Source organism: Phacochoerus africanus, chromosome 10 (assembly GCF_016906955.1).
Source record: "Phacochoerus africanus isolate WHEZ1 chromosome 10, ROS_Pafr_v1, whole genome shotgun sequence".
NCBI lineage: Eukaryota > Metazoa > Chordata > Mammalia > Artiodactyla > Suidae > Phacochoerus > Phacochoerus africanus.
In genome coordinates this window covers 65,550,858-65,577,059 of record NC_062553.1, presented here as the reverse complement: position 1 = coordinate 65,577,059, position 26,202 = coordinate 65,550,858, and the positions used below count along the sequence as shown (strand labels likewise).

At 36.5% G+C, this 26,202-nt stretch overlaps 1 protein-coding gene across 1 annotated transcript in view; it reads left to right on the top strand.

The window, feature by feature from the left end:
• The window catches only part of LOC125137432 (transmembrane protease serine 11F-like), a 76,234-nt gene that overhangs the window by 21,758 nt on the left and 28,274 nt on the right, over nt 1–26,202 (top strand). Inside the window, exons 4-5 of the mRNA XM_047798118.1 lie at nt 4,425–4,576; nt 9,419–9,537. Coding sequence (XP_047654074.1) covers nt 4,425–4,576; nt 9,419–9,537 — 271 coding nt within the window. The remainder of the gene's footprint in view (nt 1–4,424; nt 4,577–9,418; nt 9,538–26,202) is intronic.

Genomic DNA, 26,202 nt, shown 5'->3' with positions numbered 1-26,202 from the left:
GAGACTGTCTAGAGAGAAAGGTACAAGAGCTTTTCGACATACATCTTTTTGGTCTGTGAAAATGTAGTTTGTCTGCTATATTTAGCCAAGTTAAGCCATAAGCATGAAACAGCAGCATATGCTTAGACAACAGGAAAATTATGAACAGGAGCTACTTTTTCAGTAATATAGAAGTGATTTCTCCTGCTAAGGAAACTGGAATGTTTCCTAAATTTTAATATAATAATTTTAATGGTCGATTCCAAGTGGCCAAGTTATTTTCTAATGCAAGCACCCAGCATGCTTTCTGTCTGCCAGAAACCACCTTGCAACAGCTCTACACATTCTCCTCATACTTCATCTCAGCATAACTATTACCTTCATAGAGAGGGCTCCCTCACTCAGTCTTTTCATTAGCCCCCCTCCCCAATCTACATACTCTTATTTTCTATCACAGACATCTTATTCATCTTCTTCAAAGCTCTTATCACAACTTTTAAGGATCTCTATGCTTACCAGTTTTATCTTTCCCCCCTTCTAGACTAAAAATACTATGACAGCAAGGACCATGTATTTTCATTTTATTCACTGTGTAAACTTGGTGTTTATGAAATAATTGTTTGGTAAGTATTAATAATAAAAACTTTTAGATTTAGCTTTTGTATGCAAATGATTTTTTGTGGATGTAGAATCTAGACCGCAATTCCTTCATTCATCATTCATTCATTCAAAGAGCAGCAATATTTTTGCCAGGAATTATGCAGGATATCAGGGTTATATACAGAATAGTAGAGTAATTATTTTTCTTTAAAAGCTTATGGCTTCTGACAATTTCTATTCATAGACTTCTTTAGAAATTATGAAATGTCTCATATAACTTTCTTAAAATCCTTACAACCACTTTGAAAGGTGGGGGATATAATCACCCTAACTTAATAGACAAGGGATTCTTAGACTCAGACATATATGTACATAACCAAAGACTTGAACCTTAGATTTCTGATGCTAAATTTCATGCTGTTTCTAATGCTGCTTCCATGTGTATTCATTTGTGTAACCGCTCAAGTTTTACTTCAATCCAAGTTACCAAAAGACTTTAGTTCCTGTATTTAGTTCATTTTAATGAATTTTTTTAAAAGAACAAATTTAGGCTTAATTCTCTCTTTTAAACAGATGTAAATCTAGATATCATGAAAGGCTGTAAAAAGTTCCACTTATCAGACTCACATTCAGATTAAATGAAAGTTATTTTTAATATACAAATCAAAAGAAAGGTATAGGAATATATAAAGACATTTTAAATGTGATCAAAATAAAACAATCTTTTTTCAAAGTTTGAACCAGTTATCCATTTAAAAAATCTAATTTATCATAGCCAGGTTCTCAAAGTTCATTAACCACTGCCTTGAATGAGCATTACAAACATTGCATAACAGCCTAGATAATAAATTTCTTTCAAATTTATGAATACTTTGTTGGGGTTTTATGACTTCATTTTTCCCCACTAGGGTAAACATTGCTTCCTTTGCAGTTAACTGGTATCTGCATATTGCTCCCTCCAGTTCTATTTTAAAACATGGAAATGAGGATTTGGTGAAACCTATTTCAACTACCACATTAGATAAAAGCCACTGTTCTAGTTATAGCAGACTGAGAATAGCTGATTACCAGACAAAACATTTTAAAATTAAATATGGCCATGATTTTTAAAATTTCCTTTACCATGATACAGTGTTATCAGGAAGTTACATAACATCACCCCCATAAATTGACAGAATTTGATTTTTTTGTCATTTAGGGCTTGTTGAAGGGCTCAGGGTACTAAAAACAAACCGACCAAACTTAGGGGGAAAGGAACTGAGACTTTTTAAAAGTTAACAGCAACCAAAATATCCACAAACTAAATAATTAATAATACTCAATGCCACAGATTTTGGAAATGGAGACATCAATTACTAGTGAGGAGGAATACCCTGCATGTGGGGACATAAGTAACTTTTTCCTTTTTTTCTGAGCTGTGGGCTACCAACTTTAACAGTTCTATTAGAGTCATAAAAACAGGTGTTAGCAACAATTAAAATACAATGAGTCAAAAAGAAGATATAAAGTGAATATTTTCCATTTGGCTCAAAGCAAGTTGAAGACAACACACTGCTCATTATTAACAATGTTTATGTCTACCTTGGAGACATCTTCTCTTAATTTTACTCATCTTGGCTGGAAGCACAGTCATTTACATGGACATGAAAACGAAGGGGGCCATTAACCCTTTCCTGCCATACAGCTAAGCAGTCCACAAAGCTCAAGGACTAGAGCTAAATCCTTCTCTTCCTTTCCACCCCACTGCCTCAGCCTTACTTCAGGGCCTCACCCTCTCACTTGGACCTTCAAAAAGACCTCAACACCAGTCTTCCTGACTGCTTTCTTGCTCTAATTCTCATTCATACCTCTGTGATTCTTCAAATTATCAGCCTAACTAAGACGGTTCCTCCCCTCCTGCAGAGACAATTTCAAGCTCTTTACTTTGGGTTTTAAGAGTCCTCTTGAGCTGGTCCAGCCCACCAGCCTTACCATATCCTCTTTCTAGTACAGTATTGCTGTAAAAGACTTGTAATCATGGATGTATTTTGGAGACTATAAATTCTTTGAGAGGAAAATCTAATTTTTCCCAGTACTAATTATTACTGATAAGTGTGATTTCACATACCTAGTGTTTTTGTTTTTTCTTTTTTTTCACATGCTATTTTTTTTTCTCTGTTCTTTTCTCCTTTTTTACAGCTGGAGAACTTTTATCACTCAAAATTTTAATCATGTTACTTTCTGGATAAAACTCCGTGACACACACAGCCTTCCAGGAGGGTGTTTTCTCTTCCTGTATAAAGTTTTATTTTCGCACAGTTCACACTATCTATTAATTACTTATTTCTATGTCTGTATCGCCTTTTAAAATGTGAGTGTCACAGAGGCAAAAAGTGTATTTTAAAATTTTCATATCTTTTGGCCCATCAATCCTACTCATGGACATCTATCCAGAGAAAACTATGACTTTAAAAAATACATGCACCACAATGTTAATTGCAGCACTATATACAATTGCCAAGACATGGAAGCAACCTAAACATCCATCGACAGAGGAGTGGATAAAGAAGATGTGATACATACACACAACAGAATATCACTCGGCCATAAAAAAGGATTGAAATAATAGCATTTGCAGGAACATGAATGGACCTAGAGATTATCATGTTAAGTGAAGTTAGTCAGATGGTGAGACACAAATATCATAAGCTATCACTTATATGTGGAATCTAGAATGAGGATACAATGAACATATCTGCTGAACAGAAACAGACTCACAGACTTTGAAACACTTACGGTTACCAAAGGAGAACAGTTTTGGGGTGGTAAGGATGCACTGGGGGTCAGGATGGAAATGTTAAAAAATTAGGTTGTGATGATGGTTGTACAATTATAAATAGAATAAAATTCATTGAATTAAAAAAATATTACACTTATTTATAGTGCATTCTCAATGCAGAAATATACTTATTTTCTCAGAAAAAAAGTAAAATTTTTCTACCATTTGGGCTCTAGAATAGTTTCTGAAACATTATTATAATATTGTAGATATATTCTCAAAATCCTATTTAATGAATAAAGTTTAAATATTTATTAGATAAAATTAAAAACATTAAAACTTTCACAAAATGACTCACTTTCAAAATAGTAAATATTGAATCCTATTTGGGGATTCAGAAAATAAAATACCATCTCTTGAGAGTTGGAGAAAGATAATTTAAATGGCTTAAGATATTTTGAATAGGCTGGTAGTGTATGAGTTGGGACAAGTAAGAGTCAAATGGAAATAAAAGTCTTCCTAGGGACTGGTGTCTTATCAAGTAAAATTTACAACTTTTGATTTCACTGTGAGATGCTAATAAACATGTGAAGAATCATTATTAGGACTTCAGAAGTAACATTGCTACTTTTAAAACAAGCTATTAAGAAATTTTTTAAGGTCATTAAAAAAGTATACATTAAAATGTTTTACTTTTAATCAAGTGAAACTGATAAGATTATTACATAACTTTACTGTAAAAAGTTCCTTATTAAAATATGAAAATGTTATTTATAAATTACCTTTTTATTAAGTGAGCCTTTGTACTTTGCCATCCAAATTTGAACTGCCAATATGTCAGACAACATATAGCAAGAAGATGTCCTCACTTGAATGTCAACATCAGTAGAGCTTTAACTAAAACTTATACTAGGGTTGGGGTATTAGGGGAGGGTACACAAATTAAAACTTTGTGCTCTTTTCAAAATCTTAGTATCTTATTGTTAATTAGCAGTAGAAACTATTTTCATAGCAGAGTATAGCAGGTGGGCTTAGAGAAAAACCATAATAAAATTTATTTTGTCTATTTTTCTTTCCATAATCACAGGCCAGTTCGATATTCAGAAGCTGATTACCCACGAATTGATTATCAAAGAAGAGAGAAATTTTGGGACCCTATAAGGCTAACTCTTTTCATATTGGCAATTGTAGCAATCATAGGAATTGCGATTGGTATTGTTACTCATTTTGTTGTTGAGGGTAAGTATCCAGGTCACATTTCTATTGCCTAAGTGCTCCATGACTTAATATCTTGAAAATTCTATACTGTATAAAAAAAGGCCATTTGCATGCTATTAGCATTTCAATTACTAATCTTTTATTGATGTTAAATTACAGTTTTCCTGTATTGAGCCATGTTTCATATTTCCGGCCAGTGAAGCTTGTAGTAAACAGTATTACAAGGATAGACACTTCCAAAGCAAATATATTTAAAAAGAGAAAGAAGAATGAAAAGATTATCTTTAAAGAATAAATCATATCATGTGTTGAGTTTAATATACTTTTTTGAAAATCAATATATTAATGAGTTGCACCAAGAAAAGCTAATGATATGAGAAAAGTTACCTGAAAAAAATATTTAAAGGGCTAAAGATTAAACATTATTTTTGAAGGAAAAAGACACTGTCTTAGGACCACAGGAAGAAGAGAAAACTCAGAATTAATTCCTCACAGTCAGTACCACAGTCCAACCAAATGACAACCAAGGTTAATTACCTTGTCTTTGGTATGTGTATTAATAATCACATGTGGCTGAGATTTTATCTGAACATTTACAGAACTATATGACTCATAACAATAAAACAATACTTGAAAGACTTGCCAGGAAGAGATGAAATACTGTCCAACATGCTCAGATTACCTTTCTAACCATTTTATTGAGGAATTGATGCCATTTCTTAGACTCTCATGAAATGAAAGGATAAACCACATTACCCTCTGCAGTTGTGTCTATATCTTCTTTGGGTTAAAATGCAGTGAAGAAGTTTTATGTTTAATATGCCTTTCACTTTTAATACTACATGTGTTCAAAGAAAGAAAAAAGTAATGAGATTATACAAATAATGGCAAAGATACTTGAAAAATATCAGAGGTTATGTTAGGTTGAATAATGTCCTCACACGCCCAAGACACCTGTGGCTTAATTTTTGTAACCTATGAGTGTTACCTTACGTGGCAAAAGGGACTTTTCTGGTGTGATTACATTAAGGATTTTGAAGAAAAATTATTTTGGATTTTCTTGATGGGCCCTAATTGTAATACCATTGTCTTTGTAAAAGAGAGACAAAAAGGTCAAAGAAGGGAGAAGGCTATGAGATGACAGAAACAGGGGAGAAGGAAACAAGGTGACATGTGACCACAGGAATGAAGAGAGCCTCTCTAAGGCAAGGAAGAGGACTCTCCCCATGAAGCCTCCAGAAAAAAAAATTAAGGTCTTGAGTTTAGCCTGTAAAACTCATTTCAGACTTTTGACTTTCAGAACTGTGAGAGAATAATAAACTTGTGCTGTTTTAAGCAACTGAATAAGTGGTAATTGCTTATAGGAAACTAATACTGAAGTTAATAATCGGGAATTTGGACTCTCCATGCAGCTCATTGAGAGTAGCCTGAATAAGAATAAAATTTAGTAAAACAAAGGAGAAGACAGTCTATGACAAGGGGTAAATAAGTGGAAAGGATAAAATGGATCTAAGATGACACAGTTTTTAAAAGTTATGTACATGGGAGGGGGCGCACCCACAGTACATGAAAGTTCCTGGGCCAGGGATCGAATCTGAGCTGCAGCTGCAACCCATGCCATAGCTGCAGCAATGCCAGATCCTCAATCCACTGAGCCAGGCTGGGGATCGAACCCCAGCTGTCACAGAGACAACGTCAGATACTTAACATGCTGCACCACAGTAGAAGTGCCTATGTACATATTTTTATAGTATAAAGAAATCAAAACCAAGTCAGTGAAGGAAAACACACTGTAGTAACCAATATAACACCAACAAGAACATGTCTCTTTAAAATATGAATTTTAAAGAGTAGAGATAAATGGATCTGAAAAGCAGGAAATTAAAATAATGAAATAATGTGAAATATCCAAAACAGAAGTAGGATTTTAGCAGATTTGATGGTATAATTTACATCCCCAAGATTAAAGTGTGTTTGATGAAGTTATTTTTATCCTAAGGATCTCAATAATTATAAATGGCCAGTTTTCACTGTATTCCTACCAATTATCTACCATCTATATGTGCAATCTTAAAATAGGGTGACTTTTAGGATATGAATGGTTTGTTGACGCCCTCTAACCAAAGACCACCAGGAACATGTCTGCAGGTAAACGAATTGGGTTATTGTTTGTTGCTGGGAAGGCGAGCATGTGCCATGGGCAATGGTGGGGCACTTACAGATTGTTAGAAAGGATATATTATAATATTTCTGTGATTTGGGATAAGATTCAAGGAAGCAGGTCTTTTTGCTGGATTGAATGTTACAGGGAAGCTAGAAAATTCTGTGATTTGTTGTCTTAAAAAATCTTATCCAGAAAGCAAAAGCAATGCGGTGAGGCTAGAGCTGTAGTGTTAGAGAAGCAGCAGTTGTAATAGAAAGCCGTTCCGGGTTTTTTGTTGTTGTTGGTGGTGGTGGTTGGTTGGTTTGTATGGACAGCGTTTTTAATCTGAGTTCAGACATGTCTGTGGAAAGTCTTATTTTTGTCACAGAGTAGCATTGTCTCATGTCGATGTTCTAGAAAATTGTTTCTGTTCAATAGGAGAACACAAAGGCCTGAGTGGTAACACCAGGCCAGTGCCTGGATGTCAGGGACCACCTGCTATCTTTCTCAGGTTTTATATTTACAACTGCATACCTTCTTGGGTATTACTTTACAAGATAATTTCTGTGTTATTAATTAAATATAAAGTGCCTGGCAGAATTAATGTTTCTCTTTGCTACTTATCATGATAGAAAGATTGATGAACTGTTAGATTCTTATTTATCCTTGAGATTTTCATTTGGATCCTCCGGGGTGGGGGGATGAAATTATATTTGAACATTAAGTAAATATACTAATATTATACATATGTTTTGGGCCTTGTTTCTGATCTAAGTCCATTTATTTTCAATGCTAATATTTGTTGGAGTTCCTGTCATGGCACAGCAGAAGCAAATCCGACAGGAACCATGAGGTTGAGGGTTTGATCCATGGCCTTGATCAGGGGGTCAAAGATTCGGCATCGCCATGAGCTGTGATGTAGGCCACAGAAGCAGCTTGGATCCTGTGTTGCTGTGGCTGTGGCATGGGCCGGCAGCTGTAGCTCCCATTAGACTCCTAGCCTGGGAACCTCCATATGCTGCCAGTGCAACCCTAAAAAGACAGAAGACAAAAACAAAACAAAACAAAAAAACTACAAATATTTGTTGTCCTAAACATCCTATAATTTACTTATCTATTTGTCATTCATGGACATTGGGTGGGTCCAGGTTTTGTGCATTAAAACGATACTGCGGTGAACCTTCTTACATAACTTGTTTTGTATAAGAAGGGACCTTGGTACCCCTGGTCTAGGGAACAGAGTAGATGTAGAATTGCTGGGTCACTGGGCATGTGCTTTTTTAAATTCACGGATAACACCAAACTGTTTTCTATCAGCATTATATGAGAGTTCCCACTGCTTCATATACTCATCCACATTTTCTACTGCCATACCTTTACATATGTGCTAACATAGTGCAGACCATAGTGGTACCATTGTAATTTTAATTTGTATTTGCCTGATTACCAATGATGCTGGGCACCTACTCATATGTCATTCATTCCAAGCGCATTTGTTTTTATGAAGTGCCTGTTCAAATCTTGTCCCCATCTTTTAAGTTCTCTTTTATTTATTATTAATTTGGATAGTTCTTCCTACGTTCTTGTTATACGTCCATTGTTAATTGTGTGTGTTGCAAATCTCTTTTGCCAATGAAAAATATCATGGGCCATATATACACATATATTATTGCATACATATTTAATACATAAATTACTAAATAGATATGTATATTTACATGTATATATATTTACATATACACATTTAATATTGATACCTTCATAATTGTTTGAAGATATTTTAATATAGATAAAATCACCACTACCACCATTCACATGAAATACGACATTAAGTAGAAAAATTCAAACATTGAGTTTGCAAGTTGCCTGAGTTTTGTTTTTTTAGTTACCTAGAATTTTATAGTAAGTTATATTTTTCAACAAAAATTTTCATGATTTAGATTGTTTCCAGCATTATTTGGGTTACTTATTATATCTTTTGTTATAGGATTAAAAATAGTTTATGATGATGACTCAGATTATGGTGCGGAGAAACATAAGAAGCTATTTAACATGACCAAGCCAAGGATAGAACATTAGATAGCTAAGCATAGACATGGGGAAAAAGGTCTGCAGGGTAACTGAGGCATGACCAGGAGGAAAGAAGAACATTAGAAGATAACTTCATAAAGCCAAAGATGGGGTTTTATGGAACATGATAATGGCTGTTAAGAAATCAAAATGGAAAGAAAAAAGACCAAAAGAAGTGTGGCCATGAGATAACCATTGTCCTTGACAGTGGCAGCTTCAGTGATGTGTTAGGAATAAATTACAGAGAATTGAGAATTGAATTGTCAAAAGAAAGTGAAAACAATAAACACAGGTTTCTGTTGAATGTATCTTCATAATACAGCTTAGCTATATTTCTATAATTCCTTAAAGAAATTGATAATTTTTATATGATTATCAGCAATTATTTCCAGTAACTGATTTTTCATTGTATGTTGCCTATCTAATTGAGTGATGAATTTTATATGCACAACACTGTAAATAAGTGGTCTGAAAGGACACTTGGAAGCTCGAATTCTCTATTTTAGCTGGGTGCAATGAGGAAATTACAAAATATTTGAAAAAATGACTGCAATAAATTTTGTACTAAGAAGAAATAAGCCTGTTTCTGAGAGTGGAGAAAGGAACTGATTATATTTAAGCATGATCTTTTGTTTATTTTTACCTTTCAGATGATAATTCATTCTATTATCTTGCCTCTTTTAAAGTTACAAATATAAAATACAAAGAAAATTATGGAATGAGAACTTCAAGAGACTTTATAGAAAGGAGTCATCAAATTGAGAAAATGGTAAGCCCAAGAGAAATTTTCAAAGTCTATGAATGTGTTTTTCTACCTTACTTTGAGTGTGGTTGTTACTGGAACTTAGCTGCTTCCTGGCTTAATTTCTCCTTCTGTAAAATGAGGGTAATATGGTATCTAGGTGATATGGCTGTAAGGATTAAATAATTTAGTATATGTAAAATATTTAGAATAATGTCATATACTATTAAATGTATGTAGATTAGAGTACCTGAGGAAATTGTTGGTTGAAACTGATATCCTCCCTTTTTTTTTTTTTGGTCTTTTGTCCTTTTAGGGCCGAACCCACAGCATATGGAGGTTCCCAGGCTAGGGGTCTAATCGGAGCTGTAGCCACCCGCCTACTCCAGAGCCATAGCAACGTGGGATCCGAGCCGTGTCTGCAACCTACACCACAGCTCACGGCAATGCCAGATCCTCAACCCACTGAGCAAGGCAAGAGATCGAACCCTCAACCTCATAGTTCCTAGTCGGATTCATTAATCACTGAGCCACGACGGGAACTCCATCCTCCCTATTTTTAAACACTTGATTTTCCTTCTTGGTTAATCTAATTAACATAAGAATATAGTATTGGCATGTTTGTGATTTTTTTAATTTTGCTTTTAAAAGCACAGAAAAGCTTTTTAAAACACAAAATAAAAGCATATGTAGGTATATGTGTCTATAATTCTTGACAGTAACCTCAAATTTAGTTTTGCCTTTCAAATATTTTTCTTTTCCTTGAAAATTTAGACATTTATCAAGTCATTTCTAATTTTTCAAGTAAATTAGGCAAGCGAAGTCTTTTTTTATAATTTAGGGGATTTTTGTTTTGGGGTTTTTTTTTTAGTTTTTCTGTGTTTTTCTTTTACATGATTTTTTTTTTCATTATAGCTGGCTTACAGTGTTCTCTCAATTTTCTACTGTACAGCATGGTGACCCAGTTACACACACATGTATAGATTCTTTTTTCTCACATTACCATGCTCCATCATAAGTGACCAAACGCAGTTCCCAGTGCTATACAGCAGGATCTCGTTGCTTATCCATTCCAAAGGCAATAGTTTGCATCTATTAACCCCAAATTCCCAGTCCATCCCACTTTCCTCTTCCTTGGCAACCACAAGTGTGTTCTCCAAGTCCATGATTTTCTTTTCTGTGGAAAGGTTCATTTGTGCCATATATTAGATTCCAGATATAAGTGATATCATATGGTATTTGTCTTTCTCTTTCTGAACTTATTTCACTTAGTACGAGAGTCTCTAGTTCCATCCATGTTACTGCAAATGGCATTATGTTGTTCTTTTTTATGACTGAGTAGTATTCCATTGCGTATATATACATCACATCTTCTTAATCCAATCATCTGTCCTTGGACATTTAGGTGTTTCCATGTCTTGGCTATTGTGAATAGAGCTGAAATGAACATAACAGGTACATGTGTCTTTTTCAAGGAAAGTTTTGTCCAGATATATGCCCAAGAGTGGGATTGCTGGGTCATATGGTAGTTCTATATATAGTTTTCTAAGGTACTTCCATACTGTTCTCCATAGTGGCTGTATCAGCTTATATTCCCACCAACAGTGCAGGAGGGTTCCCTTTTCTCCACATGCCCTCCAGCACTTGTTATTTGTGGACTTATTAATGATGGCCATTCTGACTGGTGTGAGGTGGTATCTTGTGGTAGTTTTGATTTGCATTTCTCTAATAATTAGAGATGTTGGGCATTTTTTCATGTGCTTGTTGGCCATCTGTGTATCTTCCTTGGAGAACTGTCTATTCAGGTCTTTTGCCCATTTTTCCATTGGGTGGTTGGCTTTTTTTTGCTGTTGAGTTGTATAAGTTGTTTGTATATTTTAGAGATTAAGCCCTTGTCTGTTGCATCGTTTGAAACTATTTTCTCCCATTCTGTAAGTTGTCTTTTCATTTTCTTTTTGGTTTCCTTTGCTGTGCAAAAGCTTGTCAATTTGATTAGGTCCCATTTGTTTATTTTTGCCTTTATTTCTGTTGCTTTAGGGGACTGACCTGAGAATACATTTGTAAGGTTGATGTCAGAGAATGTTTTGCTTAAGTTCTCTTCCAGGAGTTTGATGGTGTCTTGTCTTACATTTAAGTCTTTAAGCCATTTCGAGTTTATTTTTGTGCACGGTGTGAGAGTGTGTTCTAGTTTCACTGATTTATATGAAGCTGTCCAGGTTTCCCAGCAATACTTGCCGAAAAGACTGTTTAAGACAGCTGAGTCTTTATCTATCAGAGAAGAAAGTCAAGTAGAATAATAGTCTTCCACTTTTTTGTCCAATGAAAATTGTGTCTACAGAGACCATAGGTTTCTTTTACTTTTTTTTTTTTTTGTCTTTTTGCTATTTCTGGGGCCGCTCCCACGGCATATGGAGGTTCCCAGGCTAGGGGTCGAATCGGAGCTGTAGCCACCAGCCTAAGCCAGAGCCACAGCAACGTGGGATCTGAGCCGTGTCTGCAACCTACACCACAGCTCACGGTAATGCCAGATCCTTAACCCACTGAGCAAGGGCAGGGAACGAACCCGCAACCTCATGGTTCCTAGTCGGATTCGTTAACCACTGCGCCACGACGGGAACTCCAACCATAGGTTTCTTTAGCAAAACCCGGCATGTTAACCTAGAAGTACTCTTTACAGCTTATGAGAATTGTTCTGGAACAAAGAAGTAATGAGTCTATAGAAAGGTGACTAAGTTAGGATGATTCTTTATGATTGGCTATAGACACTATCTCTAAGTGATGAGGGCCTTAGCACTTAATGTACCACTGTACTGTCCTTTCTCTAAATTATTAAAAATGTTGGAAAACATTTGCATTTTATTTGGTCATTTATCTATCTATATATCTATATATTATCTATATGTAGATTGTTTCTAAATGTTGAAAACCAACAAACAATATTTTAAATACTGTTTGTCATTTAACAGAACAATGTTTTTTACAATTTTCTGCCACAGTTCTTTGTTTATTCATTTTCGTAGCAGGTGGCCTTATTCAGAATTATGTTTAGATTTTATTTTCAATTAAAATATAATTGAGATATATAACACTATACAGTTTCAGGTGTACAACATAATTATTCAATATTTGTTTTTATGAGAATTGATTACCGCTATACATCGAGTTAACATTCAACAACACACAGTTATAATTTTTTTCCTTATGATGACAACTTTTAAGATTTACTCTCTTGGCAACTTTCAAATATACAATATAGTCTTATTAACTATAGTCACCATGTTATACATTATATGCCCAGGGCTTATTTATTTTAAAACTGGTATTTGTACCTTTTGACCTCCTTCACCCATTTCACCTATCCTTCACTTCTCACCTCTGGCAACCATCAATCTATTCTCTATCTATAAGTTTAGGGTTTTTGTTTGTTTATACAGTCCACATAAAAGTGAGATCATAAGGTATTTATCTTTGTCTGTCTGCCTGACTTCACTTAGCATAATGCCCTCAAGGTCCATCAATAGCGTCACAAGTGGAAAAATTCCATTGTTGTTTATGGCTGAATAATATTTTAGTGCATGTTTATGCTGTATTTTCTTTATTCATTCATTCATCAATGAATACATAGGTTGCCTCCATGTCTTGGCTGCTGTAAGTAATGCTGCAATGAATAAGGGGGTGCAGATAGTTTTTTTGAGTTAGTGTTTTCATTTCTTCCAAATAAAGACCCAGAAGTAGAACTGCTAGATTGTATGGTAGTTCTATTTTTAATTTCTTGAAGAACCTCCAGCAATTTTTCATTTTAGCTTCATCAATTCCTACTTCCACTAATATTATGCAGGGTTCTCTTCTCTCTACAGCCCGGCCAACACTTATTGTTTGTTGCCACACTTCTATGCCAATCAAGAAATAATGATCCCAGAAACACTGAAACAGATCCAATCTTTTTTTAAGCCCTCTATCATTTTACAGAAGCTTCAGATATTTTCAAGGTCTCAATATTTCCTTATTTTAAAATTTTTCTTTCTCAAAATTTTGTTTTCTGCCTCAATTTGAATTGGTTGCTTTCTGGGTCCACTTCACACAGGTAAATCTGGGTCAGAATAGAACTGCTCTAGTATGTGAGATTCATTACTTCTTGCATCCCATGTTTTCCTTGATGTGGTTGGTGGGCTATGTCCTCAAGTACTTTCCCCAAGGAAAAGGGGCCGGGAGGTAAAATTTCTGTGTTATTTTATGCCAAAAGAACCCTTTATCCCATATTCCATTCAGCTGATAGTTTGAATGTACAATTTTAAATTAAAAATCATTTCCCATCTGCACATGCAAGGACTTGTTTTATTTTTATTACTCTCTCCAATGTGGCTAAGGAGAAATTGTGGTTTTTTTTTTATTGAAATATAGTTGATTAACAATGCTGTTAGTTTCAAGAGTAGATAAAAATAATTCACATGTATACATATAAAGTTTTTCAAAATTTTCTCCATTATAGATTAAGATATTGAATACAGTTCCTTGTGCTATACAGTAGGTTCTTGTTGTTTATTTTACATAGGGTAGTGAGTATCTGTTAATCCCAAGCTCCTAATTTATCCCTCCTTCTATTCCCCCTTTGGTAACTATAAGTTTTCTATGTCTGTGAATCTGTTTCTGTTTTATAAATAAATTTGTTTCTTTTTTTTTTTAGATTCCATATATAAGTGGTATCATAAGCATTTGTCTTTTTCTGTCTCACCTATTTCATTTAGTGTAATTTCTAGGTCCATCCATGCTACTGCAAGTGGCATTATTTTATGCTAATATTCCATTGTGTATATGGATACCACAGATTCTTTGTCCATTCATCTGTCAATGGACACTTAGGTTGCTTCCATGTCTTGACTATTAAAAAGTACTTCTATGAACACTGTGGTGCATTATCTTCTCAAATTAGAGTTTTCTCCAGATACATGCCTAGGAGTAGGATTACAGGATCAGACTGTAACTCTTTTTAGTTTTTTACTTCCATAGTCACTGTACCAATTTACATTCCCACCAACAGTGTAGGAGGGTTCCCTTTTCTCCACACCCTCTCCAGCATTTATCATTTGTAGACCTTTTAATGATGGCCATCCTGACTGGTGTAATGTAATGTCTCATAGTTTTGATTTGCATTTCTCAAATAATCAGTGATGTTGTGCATCTTTTCACATGCCTTTTGGCCATCTGAATGTCTTCTTTGGAGAAATGTCTATTTGGGTTTTCTGCCCATTTTTTGATTGGGTTGTTTGGTTTTTTGTTAGTAAGTTGTATGAGCTGATTATATATTTTATAAATTAAGCCCTTATAGGTGGCATCATTTGCCAATATTTTCTCCCATTCTATCAGTTGTGTTTTCATTTTTGTCTACGGTTTCCTTTGCTGTTCCATTTGCTTATTTTTGCTTTTATTTCTTTTGCCTTCAGACAATCATCTAAGAAAGTATCCCTATGATTTATGTCAAAGAATGTTTTTGCTTATGTTCTCTTCTAGGAGTTTTATGGTGTCAAGACTTATATTTAGGTATTTAAAGATTTGGGGTTTATGTTCGTGTATGGTGTGAGAGTATCTTCTAACTTCATTGATTTACATGTGGCCATCCAGCTTTCTCAACACCACTTGCTAAAGAGACTCTTTCCTCCACTGTATATCCTTGCCTCCTTTGTCAAAGACTAATTGACCATAGGTTTGTGGGTTATTTCTGGGCTCTCTATCCATGTCTATTTTCTGCCAATACCACACTTTTGATTACTGTAGCTTTGCAGTACTGGCTGAAGTCTGGGAGTGTTATGCCTCCAGCTTCGTTTTTTTTTTTTCCTCATAATTGTTTTGGCAGTTCCAACTTTTACAGTTTCATATAAATTTTAAGACTATTTGTTCTAGTTCTGTGAAAAATGTCATGGGTAATTTGATAGGGATCATATTAATTTGATAGGGATCATTGGGTAGCATGGACATTTTAACAATATCAATTTGCTGAGAGAGGAGGCAAGATGGCAGAAGAGTAGGGGGACACACTCGCTCTCCCCCACAAACACAACAAAAAAAAACACTTCTACACATAAAACGACTTGCACAGAACAGCAACCGAATGCTGGCAGAAGAATTTAAACCTCCCAAAATGGCAAGAATCTCTTGACATAACTGGGTAAAACAAGAGAAAAGAAGAGAGCGAGAAAAGGAGAATCAGAACCGGACTGTCACTCCCGAGAAGGAACCGTGAAGGAGAAAGGGAACCCTGGAAAGTCACCTAACCAAATGAAAGATCAACCAAGTTGGAGGTATCTCCAGATACCGAGAAAAGCACAGCAGCCAGTCTGAGATCTGAAAAGCAGAGTGAGAGCCGAACAGATCATATGAACCACTGGCACAGACACCAAAAACCCAGATGCTCAGGCTCGGGTGGGGGCTGGGCACCGAGACCTAGCCCCCAGAGGTTAGTCCCTGGGAGTGGGCTGGGGTTGGCCCTGTGGGACAGCCTGAGGGACTAGGAAGTGGTGTGTCCCAAGTGGAGGGAGCAATATACTAAGGGCTGGGGAGTAGAAAGCCACAACAGAGGGAACCCAGGAAAAGGTCCAGACCAGCAAGAGAGACAAGGTGCCATTGTTGCAGAGGGGAGAGGAGGAGGGGAAGGCCGCCATAGAATACACCTTGCACCCCAGCATAGGCACCTGCCTGCCAGCTAGCAGAGAGCAGAGCATTCCCAGTACATCCCCCACCTCCACCCAACATGCTCCTGGCCAGAAGCCACCTGTCATCCACAGCGGACTGACCCCCACCCACTGGGGGAAGCAAACCACTACATCTGGCATTCCCCAGCCAGGCCTACCCACCCAGGGGAAGTGTCCCACTGCCCAGCGTATTCTGGCAGGCCCCTCCTGGCAACAGGAAGTGCCCCCTCTGCCGTGGAGTGACCAGGCCAGCCCCAACCACCCTCAGGAAGCGCCCAAATGCCCGGGAGCAAGCCACCCAGCACCACTTGCCCTCAGGAAGAGCTCCACGGCCCAGGAGCACCAGGGCAAGCCCTGCCAGGCCACAGGAAGTGTGCCTCCACTGTAATGTGCACCTGCCAGTCCTGCCTGCCCTCAGAAAGTGCTCCTTTGCCTCGGAGCAAGCTGGCTAGCCCTGCCGGCCCTCAGGAAGTGCTCCACTACATCAGATCAAGTTGATCAGCACTTCCCACCCTAAAGTGCTCCTTTGCCTGGGAGTGACCCTACTAGCCCTGCCCGCCCTCAGGAAATGCCCCCGCTGCCTCAAAGCTGGCAGGTCAACACCACCTGCCCTTGGGAAGCACTCCGCAGCAGTGCCAGGGCAAACCCTGCCCAGCCAGGGGGAGCGCACCTCCACCATAAAAAAGAAAAATACAAGCAAGATGAAGAACTAAGAAACCATCCCCAGCTAAAGCAACAGAAGAAGTCACCTAAAGCAGTCAACAATGAAACAGACCTCTGCAGTCTGACAGACTTGGACTTCAAAAGGGAAACAGTGAAAATACTGAAGGAATTAAGAGAAGATATGAATAGTAACACAGACTCCCCCAGAAAGGAACTATAAAATATAAGGAGGAGCCAAGAAAAACTAGAAAATTCATTTGCAGATAAAAACTTAGCTAAGGGCAGTAAAAATCAGAATGAATAATGCAGAGGAACGAATTAGTGACATGGAAGATAAAATAATGGAAATCACCCAAACAGGACAGCAGACAGAAAACCAAATGAAAAAATTTGAAAGCAATATGAGACCTATGGGATAATACAAAGTAGGCCAATCTATGCTTAATAGGAATTCCAGAAGGAGAAGAAAAAGAAAAGGGGATTGAAAATATATTTGAAGAAATTATCGCTGGAAACTTCCCAAATCTAAAGGATACTGATTTCAAGAAACAGGAAGCACAGAGGGCCCCAAACAAGTTGAACCCAAATAGATCCCAAAATGGCAAAAGTTAATGATAAAGAGAGGATCCTAAAGGCAGCAAGAGAAAAACAAAGTGTCAGTTATAAGGGAACCCCCCATAAGGCTATCAGCTGATTTCTCTACAGAAACTCTACAGGCCAGCAGGGAATGGCAAGAGATATTTAAAGCACTGAAAGGAAAAAATTTGCAACCTAGAATACTCTATCCAGCAAGAATATCATTTAAAATATAAGGGGAAATAAAAAATTTCTTCAACAAAACAACAAACAAAAGCTAAAGAATACAGCAATACAAAACCCCATGCTAAAAGAAATACTGAAAGGGCTTCTCTAAATTAAAAAAAAAAAAAAAAGAGGAAGAACTAGGATGGAGGAAACCACTATCAGAGAACAGTCACTTAAATAAGCCAGCATACAGATCTAATCATGAAGATGTTTAAAATAAACTAAAATTTAAAAAAAGACATCAAAAATCATAAAATGTGGGCAAGGGAAGTAAGGAAATAAATAGATTCTTTTTTTCATTTCTTAAAATTTTATTACGGTAATGAAGTGTTTGAACATACAGGACTATCAGGCTAAAATACACAATTATAGGAAGGGGTTAACATATTTAAAAAACAGGGCAAGCACAAATCAAAACCAAACACTACATTCACAAAAAATGAAAAGTACTCAAGCAGAAAATAAATGGAAACTATCCAACCAAAAAAAGAAAAGAAGAAAAAAGAAACAGAATCAACTGGTAAACAAGGTTTAAAATGGCAATAAATACATATCTATCAATAATCACCTTAATTGTCAATAGACCAAATGCTCCAATCAAAAGACACAGAATGGCAGATTGGATAAAAAAGCAAAAACCTTCAATCTGCTGCCTATAAGAAACTCACCTTAGGACAAAGGACACATACAGATTGAAAGTGAGGGGATGGGAAAAGATATTTCATGCCAGTGGACAAGACAGGAAAGCAGGAGTTGCAATACTCATATCAGACAAAAGAGACTTTAAAACAAAGGCCATAAAGAAAGACAAAAAAGGACACTATTTAATGGTTAAATGATCCATTCAAGAAGAGGATATTACAATCATCAATATATATGCCTCTAATGTAGGAGCACCCAGATACCTACAACAATACTAACAGACATAAAAGGAGAAATCAGTGGGAATACAATCATAGTAGGAGACTTTAACACCCCACTCACAACAATGGACAGATCCTCTAGACAGAAAATCAATAAGGCAACAGAGATCTTAATGGACACAATAGAAAAGTTAGACGTAATTAACATTTTCAGGACATTACATCAAAAAAAAAAATGAGAATATACATTCCTCTCAAGTGCACATGGAAGCTTCTCGAGAATTGTTCACATCCTTGGGCATGAAGCTAACCTCAACAAATTTAAGAGTATAGAAATTATTTCAAGTATCTTCTCTGATCACAATGGCATGAAACTAGAAATCAACCACAGGAAAAGAAATGACAAAAAACCTACTACATGGAGACTAAACAACATGCTACTGAAAAACCAATGGGTCAGTGACGAAATCAAGAAAGAAATTAAAAAACATCTCAAGACAAATGATAATGAAGACACAACCATTCAAAATCTATGGGATGCAGCAAAAGCAGTGTTCAGAGGGAAGTTCATAGCAATACAGGCCTTCCTCATAAGAGAAGAAACATCTCAAATTGACAACTTAACCCAACACCTAAGTGAATTAGAAAAAGAAGAACAAACAAACCTAAAGTCAGCAGAAGGAAGGAAATCATAAAGATCAAAAGGAAATCAATAAAATAGAGATTCGAAAAAATGATAGACAAAAATCAATAAAACCAAGAGCTAGCTGGTTCTTTGAAAAGGTAAACAAAATTGACAAACCTCTGGCTAGACTCACTAAGAGAAGGAGAGAAAGAACCCAAATAAACACAATCAGAAATGAAAAAGGAGAAGTCACAATGGAGACTGCATTATATTGGCATATAATTATACAATTATATTGGCATATAATTGTTCATAGTATTCTCGCAGGGTTTTTTGTATTTCTGCAGTCTCCTTCTCTAAGAAATGGACAATTTTCTAGAATCTTACAGCCTGCCAAAACTGAATCAAGAAGAAATAGACCAACTGAACAGACTAATCACTAGAAATGAAATTGAATATATCATAAAAACACTCCCTACAAACATAAGTCCAGGACCAGATGGCTTCACAGGCGAATTCTACAAACATACAAAGAAAAACTGGTGCCCATCCTCCTTAAAATTTTTAAAAAGGCTGAAGAAGAAGGAATACTCCCAAAAACATTCTATGACACCACCATTACCCTAACTCCAAAACCAGACAAAGATACCACCAAAAAAGAAAACTATCGGCAAATATCTTTGATAAATATAGACACAAAAATTCTCAACAAATTTTAGCCAACTGAATCCAACAAACATGTCAAAAAGATCGTACACCATGACCAGGTGGGGTTCATCCCAGGTGCACAAGGATGGTCCAACATACACAAATCAATCAACATCATATACCACATTAACGAAAGAAAAGTAAAAAACCATATGATCATCTCAATAGATGCAGAAAAAGCATCTGACAAAGTCCAACATCCATTTATGATAAAAACTCTCACCAAGGTGGGTATAGAGGGGACATACCTTAACATAATCAAAGCCATTTATGACAAACCCACAGCAAATATAATACTCAATGGAGAAAAGCTAAAAGCCTTCCCACTAAAATCTGTAACAAGACAGGGATGCTCACTCTCACCACTTCTATTCAACATGGTATTGGAAGTCCTGCCTGCGGGGAGCCGAGGAGATACAGGAGGCCAAGGAAGGGAACTAGCCTGACGGCACAGTTCCGAAGTCAGGGTTCCTAACCAAGGAAAAAAAGCCTACCCGCCAGCACAGTTCCGATGGCAGGTTTAGAAATAGGGAAAAGGGCTTACCCGGCGGCACAGTTCCGAGGGCAAGTTCTAAAAATAATGAGGCTCACCTGCTAACCCAACAACAACGACAACAATGATAAAATGAAGGCTTTGCACAATAGTGCAAGAATAAAAATTACTTCTTGGAAAATTGTTTTTCCTGTTATTTACTTATTACTCAGCCTTTTCTGTTATTTGCTTGCTATTCCTTGTTATTTTTGTATATTGATTTGTGATTCAATAAATTGAAACAACAAATATTGGAACAGTAATAAAATAATAAGAGTTTCACCTTGATTAAATTCACCCTATTCAGATCTAATGCAAGCAAAAACAAAGTGTTCATTGGTTTGTTACAAGTAAAAATAGGTTTTAGAGTTAAGTAATTGTGGAGTGTACAATAGGTTAGAATAGGTTAGCCATACATCATTCTTGATGGAAAAATATAATCTTGCTTTTAATAAGTTTTGTAGGGAGCTTTTAAGTTTTATGAAATTAAGTTGCTCTGATATAAAAATATTTTCTCATACTGTCCCCTGACCATAATGCTTTGAAGTTAGTACCTTAAGCTTTAATCTAAAAAGAGTTTTTGTAAATGTTAAATTCTTGTGCTTGTGACCTTTCTAGTTGTTAAAGTTTAGCTTAAAACAATAATGGGTGGTGCTTGCTAAAAGTAACCACAAGACGTTTTTTATACCAAATTGCCTTATTTTCATATAATGATTTTTCCACATAATGTTTTGTACCCATCATAATTTTGCATGATGCATTTTATCCGTTAGTTTTCATTAAAATTTTTAGAACACATTGTATAGCTACTGTACCATGTACTCTAAAATTTAACCTTTGAGAATATGATCTAAGCACTGTGATGTAAGTTAAAATTAAGCTGTCTATATAAACTGTTATCTATGCTAATAAAATTGGAGCAGTCCAGCGCCCTGAAAGAAGGGACAAAGAGGCTGTCTCCGTGTGCTTCACCGACACTGTCCATCCCCGGAGGGAATACCCTGGCTGCTGGATCTGGACTCTGGCACCTGCCCACAGCAATCAGACAAACAAAAGAAATAAAAGGCATCCAAATAGGAAGAGAAGAGATAAAACTGTCACTGTATGCAGACAACATGACACTATACATAGAAAACCCTAAGGACTCAACCCAAAACCTACTTGAATGCATCAACAAATTCAGCAGAGTAGCAGGATATAAGATTAACATTCAGAAATGTCACATTTCTCTGTACTAACAATGAAATACTAGAAAAGGAATACAAAAATACAATACTTTTTAAATTGCACCCCCAAAAATCAAATACCTGGGAATACACCTGACCAGGAGGTATAGGGCTTATATGCCAAGAATTATAAAACACTATTCAAGGAAATTAAAGAAGATGTAAAGAAATGGAAAGATATTCCATGTTCCTGGATTGGAAAAATTAATATTGTAAAAATGACCATACTACCCATAGCAATCTACAGATTCAATGCAATCACTATCAAATTACCCATGACATTTTTCACAGAACTAGAACAAACAATCCAAAAATTTACATGGAATTACAAAAGACCCAGAATTGCCAAAGCAATCCTGAGAAACAAAAACCAAGCAGGAGGCATAACTCTCCCAGACCTCAAGCAATATTACAAAGCCACAGTCATCAAGACAGTGTGGTACTGGCATCAAAACAGACATACAGACCAATGTATGGTCTGTATGGACCATACATTGGTCCATATGTATGGAAGAGAACAGAGAACCCAGAAATAAACCCTGACACCTAGGGTCAATTACCTTTGCCAGAGGAGGCAAGAGCATAAAATGGGAAAAAAGACAGTCTATTCAGCAAATATTGCTGGGAAACCTGGACAGCTGCATGCAAATCAATGAAACTAGAACACACCCTCACACCATGCATGAAAATAAACTCAAAATGGTTTAAAGACTTAAAAGTAAGACAAGACACCACCAACTCCTGGAAGAGAACATAGGCAAAACACTCTCTGACATCAACCTTACAAATGTTTTCTTAGGTCAGTCTCCCAAAGCAACAGAAAATAAAGCAAAAATAAACAAATGGGACCTAATCAAACTGACAAGAGTTTGCACAGGAAAAAGAAACCAAAAAGAAAATGAAAAGACAACTTACAGAATGGGAGAAAATAGTTTCAAATGATGCAACAGACAAGGGCTTAATCTCTAAAATATACAAACAACTTATACAACTCAACAGCAAAAAAGTCAACCACCCAAAGGAAAAATGGGCAAAAGACCTGAACAGACATTTCTCCAAGGAAGATACACAGATGCCCAACAAGCACATGAAAAAATGCCCAGCATCTCTAATTATTAGAGAAATGCAAATCAAAACTACCATGAGATACCACCTCCTACCATTAAGAATGGCCATCATTAATAAGTCCATAAATAACAAGTGCTGGAGGAGATATGGAGAAAAGGGAACCCTCCTGCACTGTTGGTGGGAATATAAGCTGATACAGCCACTATCAAGAACAGTATGGAAGTACCCTAGAAATCTATACCTAGAACTACCATATGACAGACAACTGGTTTAGGAAGAGGTGGTATATATACACAATGGAATACTACTCAGCCATAAAAAAGAACAACACAATGCCATTTGCAGCAACATGGATGGAACTAGAGACTCTCATACTGAATGAAAGTAAGTCAGAAAGAGAAAAGACAAATACCATATGATATCACTCGTATCTGGTATCTAATATACAGCACAAATGAGCCTTTTCAAAGAAAAGAAAGCCATGGACTTGGAGAATAGACTTGTGGTTGCCTGGGGGGAAAGGGAGGGAGTGGGAGGGATTGGGAGCTTGGGGTTAAGGGTTGCAAACTATTGCTCTTGGAATGGAGTAACAATGAGATCCTCCTGTGTAGCACTGAGAACAATGTCTAGATACTCACAACGGAGCATGACAATGGGAGAAAAAATTATGTATACATGTATGTGTAACTGGGTCCCCATGCTGTACAGTGGGAGGAAAAAAAAAAGTGTGTTGGGGAAATAACAATAAAAAAACATTATCGATTTTTCCATTTCCTTTGTATCATCTTCAATTTCCTTCATCAATGTTTTATGGCTTTTAGTGGTGTAAGTCCTCCTCAGTCTGGTTTACTCCTATGTTTTTTGGGGGGGCGGTTTTTTTTGGATGCAATTTTAATTTTTTTTTACTTTCTCTTTCTTATATTTCATTGTTAGTGTAAAGAAATGCAACTGAATTCTGCATGTTAATCTTGTATCCTGATACCTTGCTGAATTGATTTATAAGTTCTAGTACTTTTGTGTGGAATCTTTAGGGATTTCTATATAGAATTTCACATCATCTACATATAATAACAATATTACCCTCTTCCCCTTCTAACTTGGGTACCTTTTATTTCTTTCCCTTGTCTGACTGCTGGTGGCTAGGACTTCCAATACTATGATGCATAGAAGTGGTGAGAGTGGGCATCCTTGTCTTGTCCCAGATTTTAATGGGAAGGCCTTCAGCTTTTCTCCATTATTATGTTGACCGTGGGTTTGTCATGAACGGCCTTTATTATGTTGAGAGATGTTCCCTCTATAACCCGCTTTGGTGAGAGTTTTATTGTGAATGTATGTCGAATTTTGTCATTTTTTCTGCATCTATGTGATGACCATGTGGTTTTTATCTTTTCTTTTGTTGATGTGGTATATTATATTGATAGATTTGTGTGTGTTGGCCCAACCTTGTGACTTGGGAATGAATCTAATTTGGTCATGGTATATGACTCTTTTTTTGTGTGTGTTGTTGGATTTGGTTTACTAATATTTTGTTGAGTATTTTTTCATCTATATTCATGAAAAATATTATATTGGCCTATAATTTTCATTTTTGGCAGTGTCTTTGGTTTTGATATCTGGGTGATGGTGGCTTCACAGAATAATTTCTAATGGCAAAAATTATCTACTTCTTAGGATTCAGTTTTGGTGGGCTGTATGCTTCTAGAAATTTATCCATGTCTTTTAGGTTGTTCAATTTGTTGGCATATAATTGTTCATAGTATTTGTCTATGATTTTTTTTTGTATTTCTGTGACATTTCTCCTCTTTCATTTCTTATTTTGTTTACTTTTCTTTTCTTCTTCATGAGCCTGGCCAGAGGTCTGCAATTTTATCTTTTACAAAAGCCAGCTCCTGGTTTTATTAATATTATTTATTTATTTATTTATTTACTTTGTCTTTGTGCCTTTTCTAGGGCTGCTTTACATGGCATATGGAGGTTCCCAGCCTAGGGGTCGAATCAGAGCTGTAGCCACCGGCCTACGCCACAGCCACAGCAACACGGGATCTGAGCCACGTCTGCAGCCTACACCACAGCTCACAGCAATGCCAGATCCTTAACCCATTGAGCAAGGCCAAGGATTGAACCTGCAACCTCATTGTTCCTAGTCAGATTCATAAAATCACTGAGCCACAACGTGAACTCCTGTTGTTGTTTTTTTTAATTGGTAAGATCTTTCAATATTTCTTTAAGGATAGGTTTAATATTGCTCTATTCTTTCAGTTTTTGCTTGTGTGAGAAATTCTTTATCAATCCTTCTTTTTCTAAATGATAATCTTGCTGCACAGAGCATCTGAGGTTGCAGGTTTCCCTTTTAGAAATTTGAATATATCTTGTCACTCCCTTCTGGCCTGCAAAGTTTATGTAGAGAAATCAGCTGACAGCCTCACAGGGGTTCCCTTATAACTAGTCTTAGTTTCCCTCTTACTGCCTTTAAAGTCCTCTCTTTAACTTTGCCGTTTTAATTATGTTATGTCTTTGTGTAGGTCTACTGGGGTTCATCTTTTTGGGACCTTCTGTGATTCCTGTACCTGGATATCTGTTTCCTTCTTTAGGTTTGGGAAGTTTATAGTCATAATTTCTTCAAATACATTTTCAATCCCCTTTTCTTTTTCTTCTCCCTTCTGAGATCCCTATTTTGCATAGCTTGGCATGCTTTCTATTATCCCTTAGGTCTTGTATGTTGCTTTCATTTTTTCACTTGTCTTGCTGCCTGCTATTCTCATTGGGTGGTTTCCATTATTCTGCCTTCCAGATCACTTATTCATTCTTCTGCATTATTTAATTTGCTCTTTATTGCCTTTAGCTGTTTTCATCTCAGCAATTGAGTTGTCTAATTTTCACTGGATCCTCTTTATACTTTCTATGATCTGTATTTCTATCAATAGTCTTTCTTAATTCCTTCAGCATTTTTATTACCTCCTTTTTAAACTTGGTGTCTGGCAGACTGGAGAAGTCTTTCATTTATTGTTCTTTCAGAAGATTTCTCTTGTTCTTTTAATTGGGAATGGTTCCTCTGCTTTTTTCATTTTTACTTGTATTTCTCCAACTATGAATTTAGGAGAAACAGTCATCTACCACAGTCTTTAGGGCTGTTTTTATATGGGAGCATTCCTGTGCATCCGTGTGAATCCAGTATTTTTGGTGCAAAGTCTGGTTTTAGTATGGATGCCTGCTGAGTCTTTCCTCATTGTGTGCTGGTCATTATCTCCTTGATAGGTGGTGAGATGTGTTGTTGTGATCAGAACCAGCACTGGATGTTGGGCTTGGCTTCCTCTTTGCTCTGTGGTTGTCATATCCCTGTAGGAATAGTGTGCTCCCCAGTTGTCGGAGTACAAACCCCTGATCTAATTGAAGTGTGAGGTAGGTGAGACTGGAGGGATTCTGCTGGGAAGGGAGTTGGTGGGTATTCCTCTTAAGGAGGTACCCACCAGATGTGAGCTCTCTGATGCTGACTACCACCAGGTGTGCACAACCACAA